At 34.1% G+C, this 21,145-nt stretch overlaps 1 protein-coding gene across 2 annotated transcripts in view; it reads left to right on the top strand.

Moving 5' to 3' along the window:
- The window catches only part of LOC125681583 (uncharacterized), a 50,342-nt gene extending 32,997 nt beyond the window's left edge, over nucleotides 1–17,345 (top strand). For both annotated transcript variants that reach the window (XM_056156001.1, XM_056156002.1), the window contains exons 13-14: nucleotides 13,520–13,620; nucleotides 13,767–17,345. In XM_056156001.1, coding sequence (XP_056011976.1) covers nucleotides 13,520–13,620; nucleotides 13,767–13,877 — 212 coding nt within the window. In that variant the 3' untranslated portion in view covers nucleotides 13,878–17,345. The remainder of the gene's footprint in view (nucleotides 1–13,519; nucleotides 13,621–13,766) is intronic.
- The last annotated feature ends 3,800 nt before the right edge of the window (nucleotides 17,346–21,145 follow it).

Here is a 21,145-nt window from a genome sequence, read left to right as displayed (position 1 = left end):
AGATAGACAAACTCCTTATACTGTATACTAGATAAACAGACTCCTTATACTGTATACTAGATAGACAAACTCCCTATACTGTATACTAGATAAACAGACTCCTTATACTGTATACTAGATAGACAAACTCCCTATACTGTATACTAGATAGACAAACCCTTATACTGTATACTAGATAGACAAACTCCCTATACTGTATACTAGATAAACAGACTCCTTATACTGTATACTAGATAGACAGACTCCCTATACTGTATACTAGATAGACAAACCCTTATACTGTATACTAGATAGACAAACTCCTTATACTGTATACTAGATAGACAAACCCTTATACTGTATACTAGATAGACAAACCCTTATACTGTATACTAGATAGACAAACTCCTTATACTGTATACTAGATAGACAAACTCCCTATACTGTATACTAGATAGACAAACCCTTATACTGTATACTAGATAGACAAACTCCCTATACTGTATACTAGATAGACAAACTCCCTATACTGTATACTAGATAGACAAACCCTTATACTGTATACTAGATAGACAAACTCCCTATACTGTATACTAGATAGACAAACTCCCTATACTGTATACTAGATAGACAAACTCCCTATACTGTATACTAGATAGACAGACTCCCTATACTGTATACTAGATAGACAAACCCTTATACTGTATACTAGATAGACTAACTCCTTATACTGTATACTAGATAGACAAACTCCCTATACTGTATACTAGATAGACAGACTCCCTATACTGTATACTAGATAGACAAACCCTTATACTGTATACTAGATAGACAAACTCCTTATACTGTATACTAGATAGACAAACTCCCTATACTGTATACTAGATAGACAAACCCTTATACTGTATACTAGATAGGCAAACCCTTATACTGTATACTAGATAGACAAACTCCCTATACTGTATACTAGATAGACAAACCCTTATACTGTATACTAGATAGACAAACTCCCTATACTGTATACTAGATAGACAAACTCCCTATACTGTATACTAGATAGACAAACCCTTATACTGTATACTAGATAGACAAACTCCCTATACTGTATACTAGATAGACAAACCCTTATACTGTATACTAGATAGACAAACCCTTATACTGTATACTAGATAGACAAACTCCCTATACTGTATACTAGATAGACAAACTCCCTATACTGTATACTAGATAGACAAACTCCCTATACTGTATACTAGATAAACAGACTCCTTATACTGTATGCTAGATAGACAAACTCCTTATACTGTATACTAGATAAACAGACTCCTTATACTGTATACTAGATAGACAAACCCTTATACTGTATACTAGATACACAAACTCCCTATACTGTATACTAGATAGACAAACTCCCTATACTGTATACTAGATAAACAGACTCCTTATACTGTATACTAGATAGACAAACTCCTTATACTGTATACTAGATAGACAAACTCCCTATACTGTATACTAGATAGACAGACTCCCTATACTGTATACTAGATACACAAACTCCCTATACTGTATACTAGATAGACAAACTCTCTATACTGTATACTAGATAGGCAAACCCTTATACTGTATACTAGATAGACAAACTCCTTATACTGTATACTAGATAGACAAACTCCCTATACTGTATACTAGATAGACAAACCCTTATACTGTATACTAGATAGACAAACCCTTATACTGTATACTAGATAGACAAACTCCCTATACTGTATGCTAGATAGACTAACCCTTATACTGTATACTAGATAGACAAACTCCCTATACTGTATACTAGATAGACAAATTCCTTATACTGTATACTAGATAGACAAACTCCCTATACTGTATACTAGATAGACAAACCCTTATACTGTATACTAGATAGACAAACTCCCTATACTGTATACTAGATAGACAAACTTCCTATACTGTATACTAGATAGACAAACCCTTATACTGTATACTAGATAGACAAACTCCTTATACTGTATACTAGATAGACAAACTCCCTATACTGTATACTAGATAGACAAACCCTTATACTGTATACTAGATAGACAAACTCCCTATAATGTATACTAGATAGACAAACTCCCTATACTGTATACTAGATAGACAAACCCTTATACTGTATACTAGATAGACAAACTCCCTATACTGTATACTAGATAGACAAACTCCCTATACTGTATACTAGATAGACAAACCCTTATACTGTATACTAGATAGACAAACCCTTATACTGTATACTAGATAGACAAACTCCCTATACTGTATACTAGATAGACAAACTCCTTATACTGTATACTAGATAGACAAACTCCCTATACTGTATACTAGATAGACAAACTCCCTATACTGTATACTAGATAGACAAACTCCCTATACTGTATACTAGATAGACAAACCCTTATACTGTATACTAAATAGACAAACTCCTTATACTGTATACTGGATAGACAAACTCCCTATACTGTATACTAGATAGACAAACCGTTATACTGTATACTAGATAGACAAACTCCCTATACTGTATACTAGATAGACAGACTCCCTATACTGTATACTAGATACACAAACTCCCTATACTGTATACTAGATAGACAAACCCTTATACTGTATACTAGATACACAAACTCCCTATACTGTATACTAGATAGACAAACTCCCTATACTGTATACTAGATAGACAAACCCTTATACTGTATACTAGATAGACAACCTCCTTATACTGTATACTAGATAGACAAACTCCCTATACTGTATACTAGATAGACAAACTCCCTATACTGTATACTAGATAGACAAACTCCTTATACTGTATACTAGATAGACAAACCCTTATACTGTATACTAGATAGACAAACCCTTATACTGTATACTAGATAGACAAACTCCCTATACTGTATACTAGATAGACAAACCCTTATACTGTATACTAGATAGACAAACTCCTTATACTGTATACTAGATAGACAAACTCCTTATACTGTATACTAGATAGACAAACTCCCTATACTGTATACTAGATAAACAGACTCCTTATACTGTATACTAGATAGACAAACTCCCTATACTGTATACTAGATAGACAAACCCTTATACTGTATACTAGATAGACAAACTCCCTATACTGTATACTAGATAGACAAACCCTTATACTGTATACTAGATAGGCAAACCCTTATACTGTATACTAGATAGACAAACTCCCTATACTGTATACTAGATAGACAAACTCCCTATACTGTATACTAGATACACAAACTCCCTATACTGTATACTAGATAGACAAACTCCCTATACTGTATACTAGATAGACAAACCCTTATACTGTATACTAGATAGACAAACTCCCTATACTGTATACTAGATAGACAAACCCTTATACTGTATACTAGATAGACAAACCCTTATACTGTATACTAGATAGACAAACTCCCTATACTGTATACTAGATAGACAAACTCCCTATACTGTATACTAGATAGACAAACTCCCTATACTGTATACTAGATAAACAGACTCCTTATACTGTATACTAGATAGACAAACTCCTTATACTGTATACTAGATAAACAGACTCCTTATACTGTATACTAGATAGACAAACCCTTATACTGTATACTAGATACACAAACTCCCTATACTGTATACTAGATAGACAAACTCCCTATACTGTATACTAGATAAACAGACTCCTTATACTGTATACTAGATAGACAAACTCCTTATACTGTATACTAGATAGACAAACTCCCTATACTGTATACTAGATAGACAGACTCCCTATACTGTATACTAGATACACAAACTCCCTATACTGTATACTAGATAGACAAACTCTCTATACTGTATACTAGATAGACAAACCCTTATACTGCATACTAGATAGACAAACTCCTTATACTGTATACTAGATAGACAAACTCCCTATACTGTATACTAGATAGACAAACCCTTATACTGTATACTAGATAGACAAACCCTTATACTGTATACTAGATAGACAAACTCCCTATACTGTATGCTAGATAGACAAACCCTTATACTGTATACTAGATAGACAAACTCCCTATACTGTATACTAGATAGACAAACTCCTTGTACTGTATACTAGATAGACAAACTCCCTATACTGTATACTAGATAGACAAACCATTATACTGTATACTAGATAGACAAACTCCCTATACTGTATACTAGATAGACAAACTTCCTATACTGTATACTAGATAGACAAACCCTTATACTGTATACTAGATAGACAAACTCCTTATACTGTATACTAGATAGACAAACTCCCTATACTGTATACTAGATAGACAAACCCTTATACTGTATACTAGATAGACAAACTCCCTATACTGTATACTAGATAGACAAACTCCCTATACTGTATACTAGATAGACAAACCCTTATACTGTATACTAGATAGACAAACTCCCTATACTGTATACTAGATAGACAAACTCCCTATACTGTATACTAGATAGACAAACCCTTATACTGTATACTAGATAGACAAACCCTTATACTGTATACTAGATAGACAAACTCCCTATACTGTATACTAGATAGACAAACTCCTTATACTGTATACTAGATAGACAAACTCCCTATACTGTATACTAGATAGACAAACTCCCTATACTGTATACTAGATAGACAAACTCCCTATACTGTATACTAGATAGACAAACCCTTATACTGTATACTAGATAGACAAACTCCTTATAATGTATACTGGATAGACAAACTCCCTATACTGTATACTAGATAGACAAACCGTTATACTGTATACTAGATAGACAAACTCCCTATACTGTATACTAGATAGACAAACTCCCTATACTGTATACTAGATAGACAAACTCCTTATACTGTATACTAGATAGACAAACCCTTATACTGTATACTAGATAGACAAACCCTTATACTGTATACTAGATAGACAAACTCCCTATACTGTATACTAGATAGACAAACCCTTATACTGTATACTAGATAGACAAACTCCTTATACTGTATACTAGATAGACAAACTCCTTATACTGTATACTAGATAGACAAACTCCCTATACTGTATACTAGATAGACAAACCCTTATACTGTATACTAGATAGACAAACTCCCTATACTGTATACTAGATAAACAGACTCCTTATACTGTATACTAGATAGACAAACCCTTATACTGTATACTAGATAGACAAACCCTTATACTGTAAACTAGATAGACAAACTCCTTATACTGTATACTAGATAGACAAACCCTTATACTGTATACTAGATAGACAAACCCTTATACTGTATACTAGATAGACAAACTCCTTATACTGTATACTAGATAGACAAACTCCCTATACTGTATACTAGATAGACAAACCCTTATACTGTATACTAGATAGACAAACTTTCTATACTGTATACTAGATAGACAAACTCCCTATACTGTATACTAGATAGACAAACCCTTATACTGTATACTAGATAGACAAACTCCCTATACTGTATACTAGATAGACAAACTCCCTATACTGTATACTAGATAGACAAACTCCCTATACTGTATACTAGATAGACAGACTCCCTATACTGTATACTAGATAGACAAACCCTTATACTGTATACTAGATAGACAAACTCCTTATACTGTATACTAGATAGACAAACTCCCTATACTGTATACTAGATAGACAGACTCCCTATACTGTATACTAGATAGACAAACCCTTATACTGTACACTAGATAGACAAACCCTTATACTGTATACTAGATAGACAAACTCCCTATACTGTATACTAGATAGACAAACTCCCTATACTGTATACTAGATAGACAAACCCTTATACTGTATACTAGATAGACAAACTCCCTATACTGTATACTAGATAGACAAACTCCCTATACTGTATACTAGATAGACAAACCCTTATACTGTATACTAGATAGACAAACCCTTATACTGTATACTAGATAGACAAACTCCCTATACTGTATACTAGATAGACAAACCCTTATACTGTATACTAGATAGACAAACTCCTTATACTGTATACTGGATAGACAAACTCCCTATACTGTATACTAGATAGACAAACCCTTATACTGTATACTAGATAGACAAACTCCTTATACTGTATACTAGATAGACAAACTTCCTATACTGTATACTAGATAGACAAACTCCCTATACTGTATACTAGATAGACAAACCCTTATACTGTATACTAGATAGACAAACCCTTATACTGTATACTAGATAGACAAACTCCCTATACTGTATACTAGATAGACAAACTCCCTATACTGTATACTAGATAGACAAACCCTTATACTGTATACTAGATAGACAAACTCCCTATACTGTATACTAGATAGACAAACCCTTATACTGTATACTAGATAGACAAACCCTTATACTGTATACTAGATAGACAAACTCCCTATACTGTATACTAGATAGACAAACTCCCTATACTGTATACTAGATACACAAACTCCCTATACTGTATACTAGATAGACAAACTCCCTATACTGTATACTAGATAGACAAACCCTTATACTGTATACTAGATAGACAAACTCCCTATACTGTATACTAGATAGACAAACCCTTATACTGTATACTAGATAGACAAACCCTTATACTGTATACTAGATAGACAAACTCCCTATACTGTATACTAGATAGACAAACTCCCTATACTGTATACTAGATAGACAAACTCCCTATACTGTATACTAGATAAACAGACTCCTTATACTGTATACTAGATAGACAAACTCCTTATACTGTATACTAGATAAACAGACTCCTTATACTGTATACTAGATAGACAAACCCTTATACTGTATACTAGATACACAAACTCCCTATACTGTATACTAGATAGACAAACTCCCTATACTGTATACTAGATAAACAGACTCCTTATACTGTATACTAGATAGACAAACTCCTTATACTGTATACTAGATAGACAAACTCCCTATACTGTATACTAGATAGACAGACTCCCTACACTGTATACTAGATACACAAACTCCCTATACTGTATACTAGATAGACAAACTCTCTATACTGTATACTAGATAGACAAACCCTTATACTGTATACTAGATAGACAAACTCCTTATACTGTATACTAGATAGACAAACTCCCTATACTGTATACTAGATAGACAAACCCTAATACTGTATACTAGATAGACAAACCCTTATACTGTATACTAGATAGACAAACTCCCTATACTGTATGCTAGATAGACAAACCCTTATACTGTATACTAGATAGACAAACTCCCTATACTGTATACTAGATAGACAAACTCCTTATACTGTATACTAGATAGACAAACTCCCTATACTGTATACTAGATAGACAAACCCTTATACTGTATACTAGATAGACAAACTCCCTATACTGTATACTAGATAGACAAACTCCCTATACTGTATACTAGATAGACAAACCCTTATACTGTATACTAGATAGACAAACTCCTTATACTGTATATTAGATAGACAAACTCCCTATACTGTATACTAGATAGACAAACCCTTATACTGTATACTAGATAGACAAACTCCCTATAATGTATACTAGATAGACAAACTCCCTATACTGTATACTAGATAGACAAACCCTTATACTGTATACTAGATAGACAAACTCCCTATACTGTATACTAGATAGACAAACTCCCTATACTGTATACTAGATAGACAAACCCTTATACTGTATACTAGATAGACAAACCCTTATACTGTATACTAGATAGACAAACTCCCTATACTGTATACTAGATAGACAAACTCCTTATACTGTATACTAGATAGACAAACTCCCTATACTGTATACTAGATAGACAAACTCCCTATACTGTATACTAGATAGACAAACTCCCTATACTGTATACTAGATAGACAAACCCTTATACTGTATACTAGATAGACAAACTCCTTATACTGTATACTAGATAGACAAACTCCCTATACTGTATACTAGATAGACAAACCGTTATACTGTATACTAGATAGACAAACTCCCTATACTGTATACTAGATAGACAGACTCCCTATACTGTATACTAGATACACAAACTCCCTATACTGTATACTAGATAGACAAACCCTTATACTGTATACTAGATACACAAACTCCCTATACTGTATACTAGATAGACAAACTCCCTATACTGTATACTAGATAGACAAACCCTTATACTGTATACTAGATAGACAAACTCCTTATACTGTATACTAGATAGACAAACTCCCTATACTGTATACTAGATAGACAAACCCTTATACTGTATACTAGATAGACAAACTCCCTATACTGTATACTAGATAGACAAACTCCCTATACTGTATACTAGATAGACAAACTCCCTATACTGTATACTAGATAGACAAACTCCTTATACTGTATACTAGATAGACAAACTCCCTATACTATATACTAGATAGACAAACTCCCTATACTGTATACTAGATAGACAAACCCTTATACTGTATACTAGATAGACAAACTCCCTATACTGTATACTAGATAGACAAACTCCCTATACTGTATACTAGATAGACAAACTCCTTATACTGTATACTAGATAGACAAACTCCCTATACTGTATACTAGATAAACAGACTCCTTATACTGTATACTAGATAGACAAACCCTTATACTGTATACTAGATAGACAAACCCTTATACTGTATACTAGATAGACAAACTCCTTATACTGTATACTAGATAGACAAACTCCCTATACTGTATACTAGATAGACAAACTCCCTATACTGTATACTAGATAGACAAACTCCCTATACTGTATACTAGATAGACAACCTCCTTATACTGTATACTAGATAGACAACCTCCCTATACTGTATACTAGATAGACAAACTCCCTATACTGTATACTAGATAGACAAACTCCCTATACTGTATACTAGATAGACAAACTCCTTATACTGTATACTAGATAGACAAACCCTTATACTGTATACTAGATAGACAAACCCTTATACTGTATACTAGATAGACAAACTCCCTATACTGTATACTAGATAGACAAACCCTTATACTGTATACTAGATAGACAAACTCCTTATACTGTATACTAGATAGACAAACTCCTTATACTGTATACTAGATAGACAAACTCCCTATACTGTATACTAGATAGACAAACCCTTATACTGTATACTAGATAGACAAACTCCCTATACTGTATACTAGATAAACAGACTCCTTATACTGTATACTAGATAGACAAACCCTTATACTGTATACTAGATAGACAAACCCTTATACTGTATACTAGATAGACAAACTCCTTATACTGTATACTAGATAGACAAACCCTTATACTGTATACTAGATAGACAAACCCTTATACTGTATACTAGATAGACAAACTCCTTATACTGTATACTAGATAGACAAACTCCCTATACTGTATACTAGATAGACAAACCCTTATACTGTATACTAGATAGACAAACTTTCTATACTGTATACTAGATAGACAAACTCCCTATACTGTATACTAGATAGACAAACCCTTATACTGTATACTAGATAGACAAACTCCCTATACTGTATACTAGATAGACAAACTCCCTATACTGTATACTAGATAGACAAACTCCCTATACTGTATACTAGATAGACAGACTCCCTATACTGTATACTAGATAGACAAACCCTTATACTGTATACTAGATAGACAAACTCCTTATACTGTATACTAGATAGACAAACTCCCTATACTGTATACTAGATAGACAGACTCCCTATACTGTATACTAGATAGACAAACCCTTATACTGTACACTAGATAGACAAACCCTTATACTGTATACTAGATAGACAAACTCCCTATACTGTATACTAGATAGACAAACTCCCTATACTGTATACTAGATAGACAAACCCTTATACTGTATACTAGATAGACAAACTCCCTATACTGTATACTAGATAGACAAACTCCCTATACTGTATACTAGATAGACAAACCCTTATACTGTATACTAGATAGACAAACCCTTATACTGTATACTAGATAGACAAACTCCCTATACTGTATACTAGATAGACAAACCCTTATACTGTATACTAGATAGACAAACTCCTTATACTGTATACTGGATAGACAAACTCCCTATACTGTATACTAGATAGACAAACCCTTATACTGTATACTAGATAGACAAACTCCTTATACTGTATACTAGATAGACAAACTTCCTATACTGTATACTAGATAGACAAACTCCCTATACTGTATACTAGATAGACAAACCCTTATACTGTATACTAGATAGACAAACCCTTATACTGTATACTAGATAGACAAACTCCCTATACTGTATACTAGATAGACAAACTCCCTATACTGTATACTAGATAGACAAACCCTTATACTGTATACTAGATAGACAAACTCCCTATACTGTATACTAGATAGACAAACCCTTATACTGTATACTAGATAGACAAACCCTTATACTGTATACTAGATAGACAAACTCCCTATACTGTATACTAGATAGACAAACTCCCTATACTGTATACTAGATACACAAACTCCCTATACTGTATACTAGATAGACAAACTCCCTATACTGTATACTAGATAGACAAACCCTTATACTGTATACTAGATAGACAAACTCCCTATACTGTATACTAGATAGACAAACCCTTATACTGTATACTAGATAGACAAACCCTTATACTGTATACTAGATAGACAAACTCCCTATACTGTATACTAGATAGACAAACTCCCTATACTGTATACTAGATAGACAAACTCCCTATACTGTATACTAGATAAACAGACTCCTTATACTGTATACTAGATAGACAAACTCCTTATACTGTATACTAGATAAACAGACTCCTTATACTGTATACTAGATAGACAAACCCTTATACTGTATACTAGATACACAAACTCCCTATACTGTATACTAGATAGACAAACTCCCTATACTGTATACTAGATAAACAGACTCCTTATACTGTATACTAGATAGACAAACTCCTTATACTGTATACTAGATAGACAAACTCCCTATACTGTATACTAGATAGACAGACTCCCTACACTGTATACTAGATAGACAAACTCCCTATACTGTATACTAGATAGACAAACTCTCTATACTGTATACTAGATAGACAAACCCTTATACTGTATACTAGATAGACAAACTCCTTATACTGTATACTAGATAGACAAACTCCCTATACTGTATACTAGATAGACAAACCCTAATACTGTATACTAGATAGACAAACCCTTATACTGTATACTAGATAGACAAACTCCCTATACTGTATGCTAGATAGACAAACCCTTATACTGTATACTAGATAGACAAACTCCCTATACTGTATACTAGATAGACAAACCCTTATACTGTATACTAGATAGACAAACTCCCTATACTGTATACTAGATAGACAAACTCCCTATACTGTATACTAGATAGACAAACCCTTATACTGTATACTAGATAGACAAACTCCTTATACTGTATATTAGATAGACAAACTCCCTATACTGTATACTAGATAGACAAACCCTTATACTGTATACTAGATAGACAAACTCCCTATAATGTATACTAGATAGACAAACTCCCTATACTGTATACTAGATAGACAAACCCTTATACTGTATACTAGATAGACAAACTCCCTATACTGTATACTAGATAGACAAACTCCCTATACTGTATACTAGATAGACAAACCCTTATACTGTATACTAGATAGACAAACCCTTATACTGTATACTAGATAGACAAACTCCCTATACTGTATACTAGATAGACAAACTCCTTATACTGTATACTAGATAGACAAACTCCCTATACTGTATACTAGATAGACAAACTCCCTATACTGTATACTAGATAGACAAACTCCCTATACTGTATACTAGATAGACAAACCCTTATACTGTATACTAGATAGACAAACTCCTTATACTGTATACTAGATAGACAAACTCCCTATACTGTATACTAGATAGACAAACCGTTATACTGTATACTAGATAGACAAACTCCCTATACTGTATACTAGATAGACAGACTCCCTATACTGTATACTAGATACACAAACTCCCTATACTGTATACTAGATAGACAAACCCTTATACTGTATACTAGATACACAAACTCCCTATACTGTATACTAGATAGACAAACTCCCTATACTGTATACTAGATAGACAAACCCTTATACTGTATACTAGATAGACAAACTCCTTATACTGTATACTAGATAGACAAACTCCCTATACTGTATACTAGATAGACAAACCCTTATACTGTATACTAGATAGACAAACTCCCTATACTGTATACTAGATAGACAAACTCCCTATACTGTATACTAGATAGACAAACTCCCTATACTGTATACTAGATAGACAAACTCCTTATACTGTATACTAGATAGACAAACTCCCTATACTATATACTAGATAGACAAACTCCCTATACTGTATACTAGATAGACAAACCCTTATACTGTATACTAGATAGACAAACTCCCTATACTGTATACTAGATAGACAAACTCCCTATACTGTATACTAGATAGACAAACTCCTTATACTGTATACTAGATAGACAAACTCCCTATACTGTATACTAGATAAACAGACTCCTTATACTGTATACTAGATAGACAAACCCTTATACTGTATACTAGATAGACAAACTCCCTATACTGTATATTAGATAGACAAACTCCCTATACTGTATACTAGATAGACAAACCCTTATACTGTATACTAGATAGACAAACTCCCTATACTGTATACTAGATAGACAAACTCCCTATACTGTATACTAGATAGACAAACCCTTATACTGTATACTAGATAGACAAACTCCCTATACTGTATACTAGATAGACAAACTCCTTATACTGTATACTAGATAGACAAACTCCCTATACTGTATACTAGATAAACAGACTCCTTATACTGTATACTAGATAGACAAACCCTTATACTCTATACTAGATAGACAAACTCCCTATACTGTATACTAGATAGACAAACTCCCTATACTGTATACTAGATAGACAAACTCGTTATACTGTATTAGTTTGAGTTTTGTTCAAATCGAGGCCACTGCGATTGTATTAGGACCACAATAGGGGTCAAAAGTTTAACAAAGTTTAAAAAGAGAAAGAAAGAAAAAAGCTTTAAAAATATTTCTTTTATACAAAGTAAGTTCACTGGGAATATAACTGAAATCCCCATTACCTATGCCTATTTAAAAACCTAATACAAATCCGAGTAAGCACACACATGAAGATCAGTAGTTTCATTCAACCAGACGATCGGCTGTCTGTACATGTATTTTTAAGAATTTTTTTTAGATGTGTACATTTCTTGCATGTACAAAGGATCCGATTCAAATTTCTATAAAATAAAAATTACTTCTATCTGACAGAGATCGTCCTAACCCCGCCCAAAGGCGCCCTGTACACTGTGGTCCCAGAGGAAGACTGCTACTATAGGTTCGGATCGCACACGACTGCGTTGTCTATCCAGGTCAGTATACAAATGCTCACACTCATCAACGCTCCAAAGATATCAGTGGAATAAGCAGAATTTATTGAAGAAAACAAAAATTAGTATCAAATCCATAAATGTTTGTATCCTTTGAAGTTATGAAATATTTCTTCTGTTCCTCACAGGAGTTGAGGCATCTGATTATTCTTGATGAGGAGGAGGAATTTCGAAGTAAGATAAACCAATTAAAGGCAGAACTGAAAGTTCTACTGCAACAAGTAGAAACGGACGACTGATTCCTGTCTTATATTGTGTTCTCCAACTGTGTTCTACAAGACGATTGTGTAAAATGGACGGCTGATACCTCCGTTTTATAAACTCGTTGTGTTCTTCAACTGTGTTCTACAAGACGATTGTGTAAAACGTTTTATTTTAGAAAGACAAGTTTAAAATCACGATAGTGTTGACTAGCAACATACTCAGGGAAATACAGATGTACTTGATTTGTGATTCACTTTTAAATTTTATTTTAATGTATGTAACTATGGTGATGTGTCCGTGACTCGAAATCACAATCATTCACACTTCACAAAGTATTCTTTATTATTAGGAAAGGTTTTAAAGAATACTTAAAGGGGCATTAGCTGTGAAAGTGAGGCAACCATTTCTCTCTCAAAATCTCTCAATGACGTAGGAATATATATTTTAAAATTACTAATGAAAACATTTATTTTGTACAAAAACAAGAGAAACCTAATAAAATTACATTAGATATAACGGCTTTTAGTGTTAAGAAATATATGAGGAAGAATTATTGTCTTGCAAGACAAAATTATTTAATCACCAAAATTACCTATTCATGTGCCTGTTGGTGAGGTTAAAAAGGATTTGGAAGAATCATATACTGGTGTTATTACTGAAATATATGATGTAAAGCAATTTTCATTGAATTCAATTTTTAGTGACAAAATTACAGAATTTCGTTCTTGTTGACATGTTTTACAAGAAAGTTGAAAATGATCCACCTTCTGTATGGGGGTCAATTGCAGAATCTGGGAACCCCAGACTTAATAGTACTAATTAATAATAGTACACTGTTAGTAGTTATTAATAGTACACTGTTAGTAGTTATTAAGAGTACACTGTTAGTAGTTATTAAGAGTACACTGTTAGTAGTTATTAATAGTACACTACAGTACCGTTATCGTAACCCACTATAAGTCCTGTCAGTAAGGCTATTTAGCTAACCTGCATGAAAACATTGTAGACAGTGCAGGGGGCTGGTGGAGCATTTCATTCTGTAGTCAGTCTTCAAAGAAAGTCGCACTCTCTATCTGAAGGATAGAAGTCGATGTAAATTGCCAGCACCAGATTGGGGTTCCACATGTGACTTCCACAAAGGAAATGTGTATATTTTAGATTTTTGTCCCAACCTGCATCCACGTAACATGAAGGTCATTATACCCCCCGAACGAAGTTCTGGGGGGTATATAGGAATCACTCTGTCTGTCTGTCCGTCTGTCTGTCCGTCCGTCTGTCTGTCTCCAGATTCGTGTCTGGGCCATAACTTCTTTGTTCTTTGACATAGGCATACCATATTTGGCACACAGGTGGATCACCATGAGACGATGTGTCGGGTACCTTCATGACCTCTATATGACCTTGACCTTAAGGTGAAAATTAAAGGTATTTTACAATGGATTCGTGTCCGGGCCATAACTTCTTTGTTCTTTGACATAGGAATACCATATTTGACACATGAGTGTATCACCATGAGATGATGTGTCAAGTACCTTCATGACCTCCATATGACCTTGACCTCTAGGTCAAAATTAAAGGTTTTTACAATGGATTCATGTCAGGGCCATAACTTCTTTGTTCTTTGACATAGGCATACCATATTTGACACATGAGTGTATCACCATGAGATGATGTGTCATATACCTTCATGACCTCCATATGACCTTGACCTCAAGGTCAAAATTAAAGGCTTTTACAATGGATTCGTGTCAGGGCCATAACTTCTTTGTTCTTTGACATAGGCATACCATATTTGACACATGAGTGTATCACCATGAGATGATGTGTCAAGTACCTTCATGACCTCTATATGACCTTGAACTTTAACCTCAAGGTCAAAATTGATTATAGGGTTTTGACATAGTCATACCATAAGACATGGATGTATCACCATGATACTATGTGTCATGTACATTCATGACCCCTTTATGATCTTGACCTTTGATCTCAAGGTCAAAATTAAAGGTTTATGCCATGGATTTGTGTTCAGACTATATCTTCCATTTTCTTCTACAAAGGCATACCATATTTTTACACTCAGGAAAGAGGTAATTTATACCTATTAACAACACTTTTTGGGAGATTTGGGTAAGCGGGGGTATTCTTAGTGAGCATTGCTCACAGTACATCTTGTTTTTATGAAGCTGTCATTTGAACTGAGGTAGATTGTATTCTTAAAGGTTTTTTAAATTGTATTGCACAAATAAAATGTGTCAGTTTGTTATCTGATTGTAATTTTTATATACCTGTCTTTAGACGGACATATCATGGTACAGTAATGTCTTATGCCCATCCATCTGTCTGTTCGGGGTTTTCTGTTTCTAATTTCATTTCTCTGTCACATATCAAGCTGAAACTTGCTATGTAGCTTCTTTATGGATCACCCTAGATCATGTTGCAAATTTGATCTATTTTGACGACTTGCAGAAGTTTTGCCCCTTTATTTGATTTTTTTTTTTGTTATTTGGAGGGTACATAATTTGTCCAGCAAACTCCTCCCACAATTTTCAAGTGAGGACCATCTTGTTTTACAGAGTGTTTGTATGGATATCGAAGATGTGCATGTGGCAAGGATTTTGATTTTTTTTCAAGTTTTGACAAAATTACAGGCTGTTGAACTTCATCCGTTTTGAGAAAATGTTACAAAGAGAGTAGGAAAAATATTACAAAGAGAGTACATGATTTGTTCAATGAAATCCTCCCACAGTTTTCAAGTGAGAACCTTCTTATTTTACAGGGTGTTTATATGGGTATTGAAGGTGTGCATGTGGCAAGGATTTTGATTTTCTTCAATTTTAAAGAAAATTACTGGTTGTTGAACACAGTACATTTTAAGGAAATATTATATCAAATGAAGGACATGGTTTGTCCTTATAACTCCTCACAGTTTAGAAACTAAGATAGTTGTGAATAACTTGAAGATGCATGGTGCAAGGATTTTGATTCTTAATAAATTTTAATTTTCTTTTACATTTTGAATATTTACAGGTTGTTGAACTTGGTTGAATTTGGGGAAATATTTTACACACAGAACTCTTGGTTTGTCTATCTACTTCCTGTCACAGTTTTAAGCTAAGACACTTTATTCATACAATGCAAAGAAAGTGTGTCACAGTCTGATGATGGCTGATACTACCTGAAGCAAAGTTCAGAAATTTATGGCTGAAGAAAAACACCCTATTTAAGCATTTTCACGGGCGTATTATGTACTGTTTGCGGTACTCTTGTTTAGTTATAAATGCCGGTGTTTTTAAGTCGAGGATTGTAAATTTTAGGAGGATTGTAAATTTTTTAGTTACAAATGCAAAATGCTGGTGTGCAAGACCAGGATTGTAATTTTTTTTAAAATTTACTTCATTTAGTGTTAGTTACAAGTGATTTCATTATTTCTGCGTACTTTCATTTTTAAGTATTGTTTGTTGTTGAGAATTCTTTTTAAAATAATAAAGAATGTTTTAATAAAAGTGAGAATTTGTTGAGAGTGAGGTCCAAAAGGAATAAAGCAGTCGTGGTTTAAGAATGTGAGGTTATTACTGATCACTTTTTCATAGAACACAGCCCCGCTATCTAGATGTGTGCTCCTGCTTGAAGTTTAAATCACCGTTTTGTCAGACCATTTAATGTTCCTATTTCCGTGGTTTTTAAAACCCATTTTTGAGTTCATATTGCGAGCTTGTTTTGAGTACAAATTCTCGTATTGTCAGCCCGTTTGGAGTGCAAATTACATTTTGTCAGCCCGTTTGGAATTTAAATTGCCGTTTAGTCAGCCCGTTTGGAGTGCAAATTACCGTTTAGTCAGCCCGTTTGGAGTGCAAATTACCGTTTTCCTCCAGCCCGTTTGGAGTGCAAATTAACGTTTTATCAGACTAGTTTGACTTGACTTACGGTACTATTTTTCAGGCCAGCTCGTTTGGACAAAATATTGGGTATATCTTTAAAAAAAAAAAAGGAAAATTTACTTATTTTTGTGAAGGTAACATGTATTATTCATCCATTAATGCGGAAAAGTCCCAACACGTACAGTAATACCCAACAGTCTTTGTCATGACTTTACTTAATAAAACATTTCCAATGTTCATATCGATACATAAATATTGGTATTGTGTATAATAAGATGAAATGCATGATCTACAATTTAGTATCGACAATCGATCCATATTTCAGTCGATCCATATTTCCAATCGATCATAATCAATGTTTCAATCAATCTGTCGATCAATCACTCAATGTGCGTATCGGTATATTCGATATCAACCAACCAACGTCAATAAGCGCAATTACTGGCCACACACCTTGGCACAATTGGGCGATTGAGGACAGTGGACAGATGGTAAATCTTGTAAATTAGTGAAGGCAGGGAGTAGAGACGAGTGGTCAATGTGAATCTTAAAATACACAAAAATGAGACTCAACAAAACACGACAAGAATGGTATACGTGTATCTATTGGTGGGGGAGGGGGGATTTTTTTTCGTCCAAGGACTAGTAATTAGCGCTTGCGCAATTTATATACAGTGTATACCGGAATAGAAAGGGGAAAGTGTCAGAATAGGTCTTCACGGGATAATGTCAAAACCGTGTAATTTATTGATTGTGAGAGTTACGCTTCTTTGCCTAATATCTGATTAAAGTTTAAAACGTGTATTTATTTCAATTATATTATCAAATAAAATATATAGGTCATCACACTCTTAAGATACGAGACATACTTAAACATAATTATCCATCAACGTTTCACAAAAACAGGCTAAATGATATAATACTAATAGTATTCATAATAATTTTATGAAACCGTTTCTTTACAATAACCATTGAAAAAGACTCCAACAAAATGTATGGCAATATTATGCATAAATCTAAATGAAATATTGATTTTGCAAAATCTTATGACGTCACATGAGGGTTGAACTACTTAAGTCGGAATATACAACTTAAGACACATGATGTGATTGACCATAGCATCTTACTTGATAGACCCGATACAGCTTATGGAATAACAGGTAGTGCCTTAAAATGGATCCATTCTTACTTAGGAGCGACATCAATCAGAATATATTAACTCTGTCAAATCCACTAGGCGAGTTCTTACTTTTGGCGTCCTCCAAGGTCTGTTCAAGGGCCTAAACTAAACCAATCGGAACCATCTTTCGACAACATGGAATGAAGTACCACTGTTACGCGGACGACTTTCAAATCTACCTTGTACCAATGGAAGGATGAAATTACTTTAAAGATTAGAAGCTCAATAAAGAATTGTCACATAACTTTAACAAATCCGAGGACTCTTACTATTCTGGTTCATCGGATTTTTTTTCTGTGCACACATTCGATGTCATTGGTCGCGGAGGGAGAAACGTCACCGATTCTGTTGAGCCCCGGGGGACCGTCTTCGGACTGTTTTTTTTAAAAATTGTAATTGGTTGTCGTACGTTAACAATTGAATATTTTTAACTTCTTGATAACTACAATTCCAATTATTTTCAAATTTGGTATGAAGCATCTTTAAGACAAGGGGGAACATAGGTTGTAACTCTCAGGAGTCCTGCACCCCTGGAACCTTAGGGGTGGGGCAAAACTGCCAAAAACTGACCAACTTTCAAAAATCTTCTCTACATCCACACATGTATTAGAAAAACCAAATGCATAGTGATGTAGAGCGGGAAGGCCTCTACCAAAATTGAACTTTCATGATCAAAGGGGGTAGGGGTTCTGACCCCAGGGCAAGGCCAAACTTACTATATAGTGTTTATGTGTAAAACACTTAGATAACATCTTTTTGTGCTATTGATACTAAATTGAATCTAAGTTGATATTTAGAAAGAGCTTTACCAAAATTGTAAATTTGATGATCACAGGGACAGGGGTTTTGGTATTTGGATGGGACCAAAATGGTCAGTTAAGAAATGTGTGAACAATAGAACATTTTTAATTTCTTCATATGTAACATGTATATGTACCATTCCAATTCTTTTCAAATTTGGTTTGAAGCATCTTTGGGACAAGGGGAACATGAATTGTAAATTTCAGGAATAGCAGAAAAGGATGTACAAAAAATGGTGAATTTCGCAACCCCAGGGTTTTGACTCTAGGATGGATCCAAATTAGTCATATCGTTTAATGTTTAAATATATATTATATCATGTAAAGCCTTTCATCAGTATATGCACTTTTTATGGCATTGAAGTTTTAAAAACACATTTTGTTTTATATTGTTGTTGAATATTAGAATTTATCTTAGATATTCAGAACAGGAAATTGTTTCTAGATTCCATAGCCCTTGAGACTAGTGATACTTTTAACTAATACTCGGGTGACCGATAAGGCCTGTTGAGCCTCTTGTTCTACCATATATATACCACCTCTCATTAACGACCTACCAGAAATCACTCTTCTTCCTTTGCACTCTCTGTATGGACACGTAGGTTTGTTTCTTTTTACATGGAATATAACGTGCATTCATCTAAGATGAACATGTAGTCCGAAGTTTAGGGAAAGAACGAGGAATTTGCGTGATCTAATTAAAACAACTACAGTTTCAATTAATTGAATCGAAACATAAAAACCGGAATTTGTTGAAGTCATTGTTGAAAGTTGTACAAGAATCTTGCACAAAGGCATTAGGTGTAAGTGAAGCTTGTGTAACGCGCCCTCTTGTGAGAGAAGAATATAAAAAATAGACAGACAGACTGGAATGTGTACAACGCCGAGCTACCCGCTTCATAATTATAGCTAGGAAGCCCAAATCCTACATGTGAGCGGATCTAATTCTCCAAACGCTCCAGGAGCGGAGGAAGTATCTGCGCCGACACACATTCTTGTTTAAGGAGAAATAATACATTGTCATAATGACTGGCTTCCTTTAGAAACTTGAATGAAACTATAAATATCAGCATTACATGTATATTCCCTTTCAGTCTATTCTCCTGGCTTGATAGTCCAGTACGTTAACGTGTCAGTCTATTCTCCTGGCTTGATAGTCCAGTACGTTAACGTGTCAGTCTATTCTCCTGGCTTGATAGTCCAGTACGTTAACGTGTCAGTCTATTCTCCTGGCTTGATAGTCCAGTACGTTAACGTGTCGACTACTGATCGTAGTTCGTGCGATCGAGTCTAGAGGATTAAAAAAAATTCATATTACTTTCTACTAAATTGCATTTTTTCACTAATTGAGGTAATTTTGAAAATTTGAAATTTCATAATATGATTGTACTTATTCTCCACTTCATCTTTGGTCTGTTATTCCTCCTTAGAGCGATACAGGGGCG

This window comes from Ostrea edulis, chromosome 2 (assembly GCF_947568905.1).
Source record: "Ostrea edulis chromosome 2, xbOstEdul1.1, whole genome shotgun sequence".
Classification (NCBI taxonomy): Eukaryota; Metazoa; Mollusca; class Bivalvia; order Ostreida; family Ostreidae; genus Ostrea; species Ostrea edulis.
The sequence above is the reverse complement of the archived record's forward strand: the minus strand, read 5'-3'. Positions and strand labels throughout refer to the sequence as shown.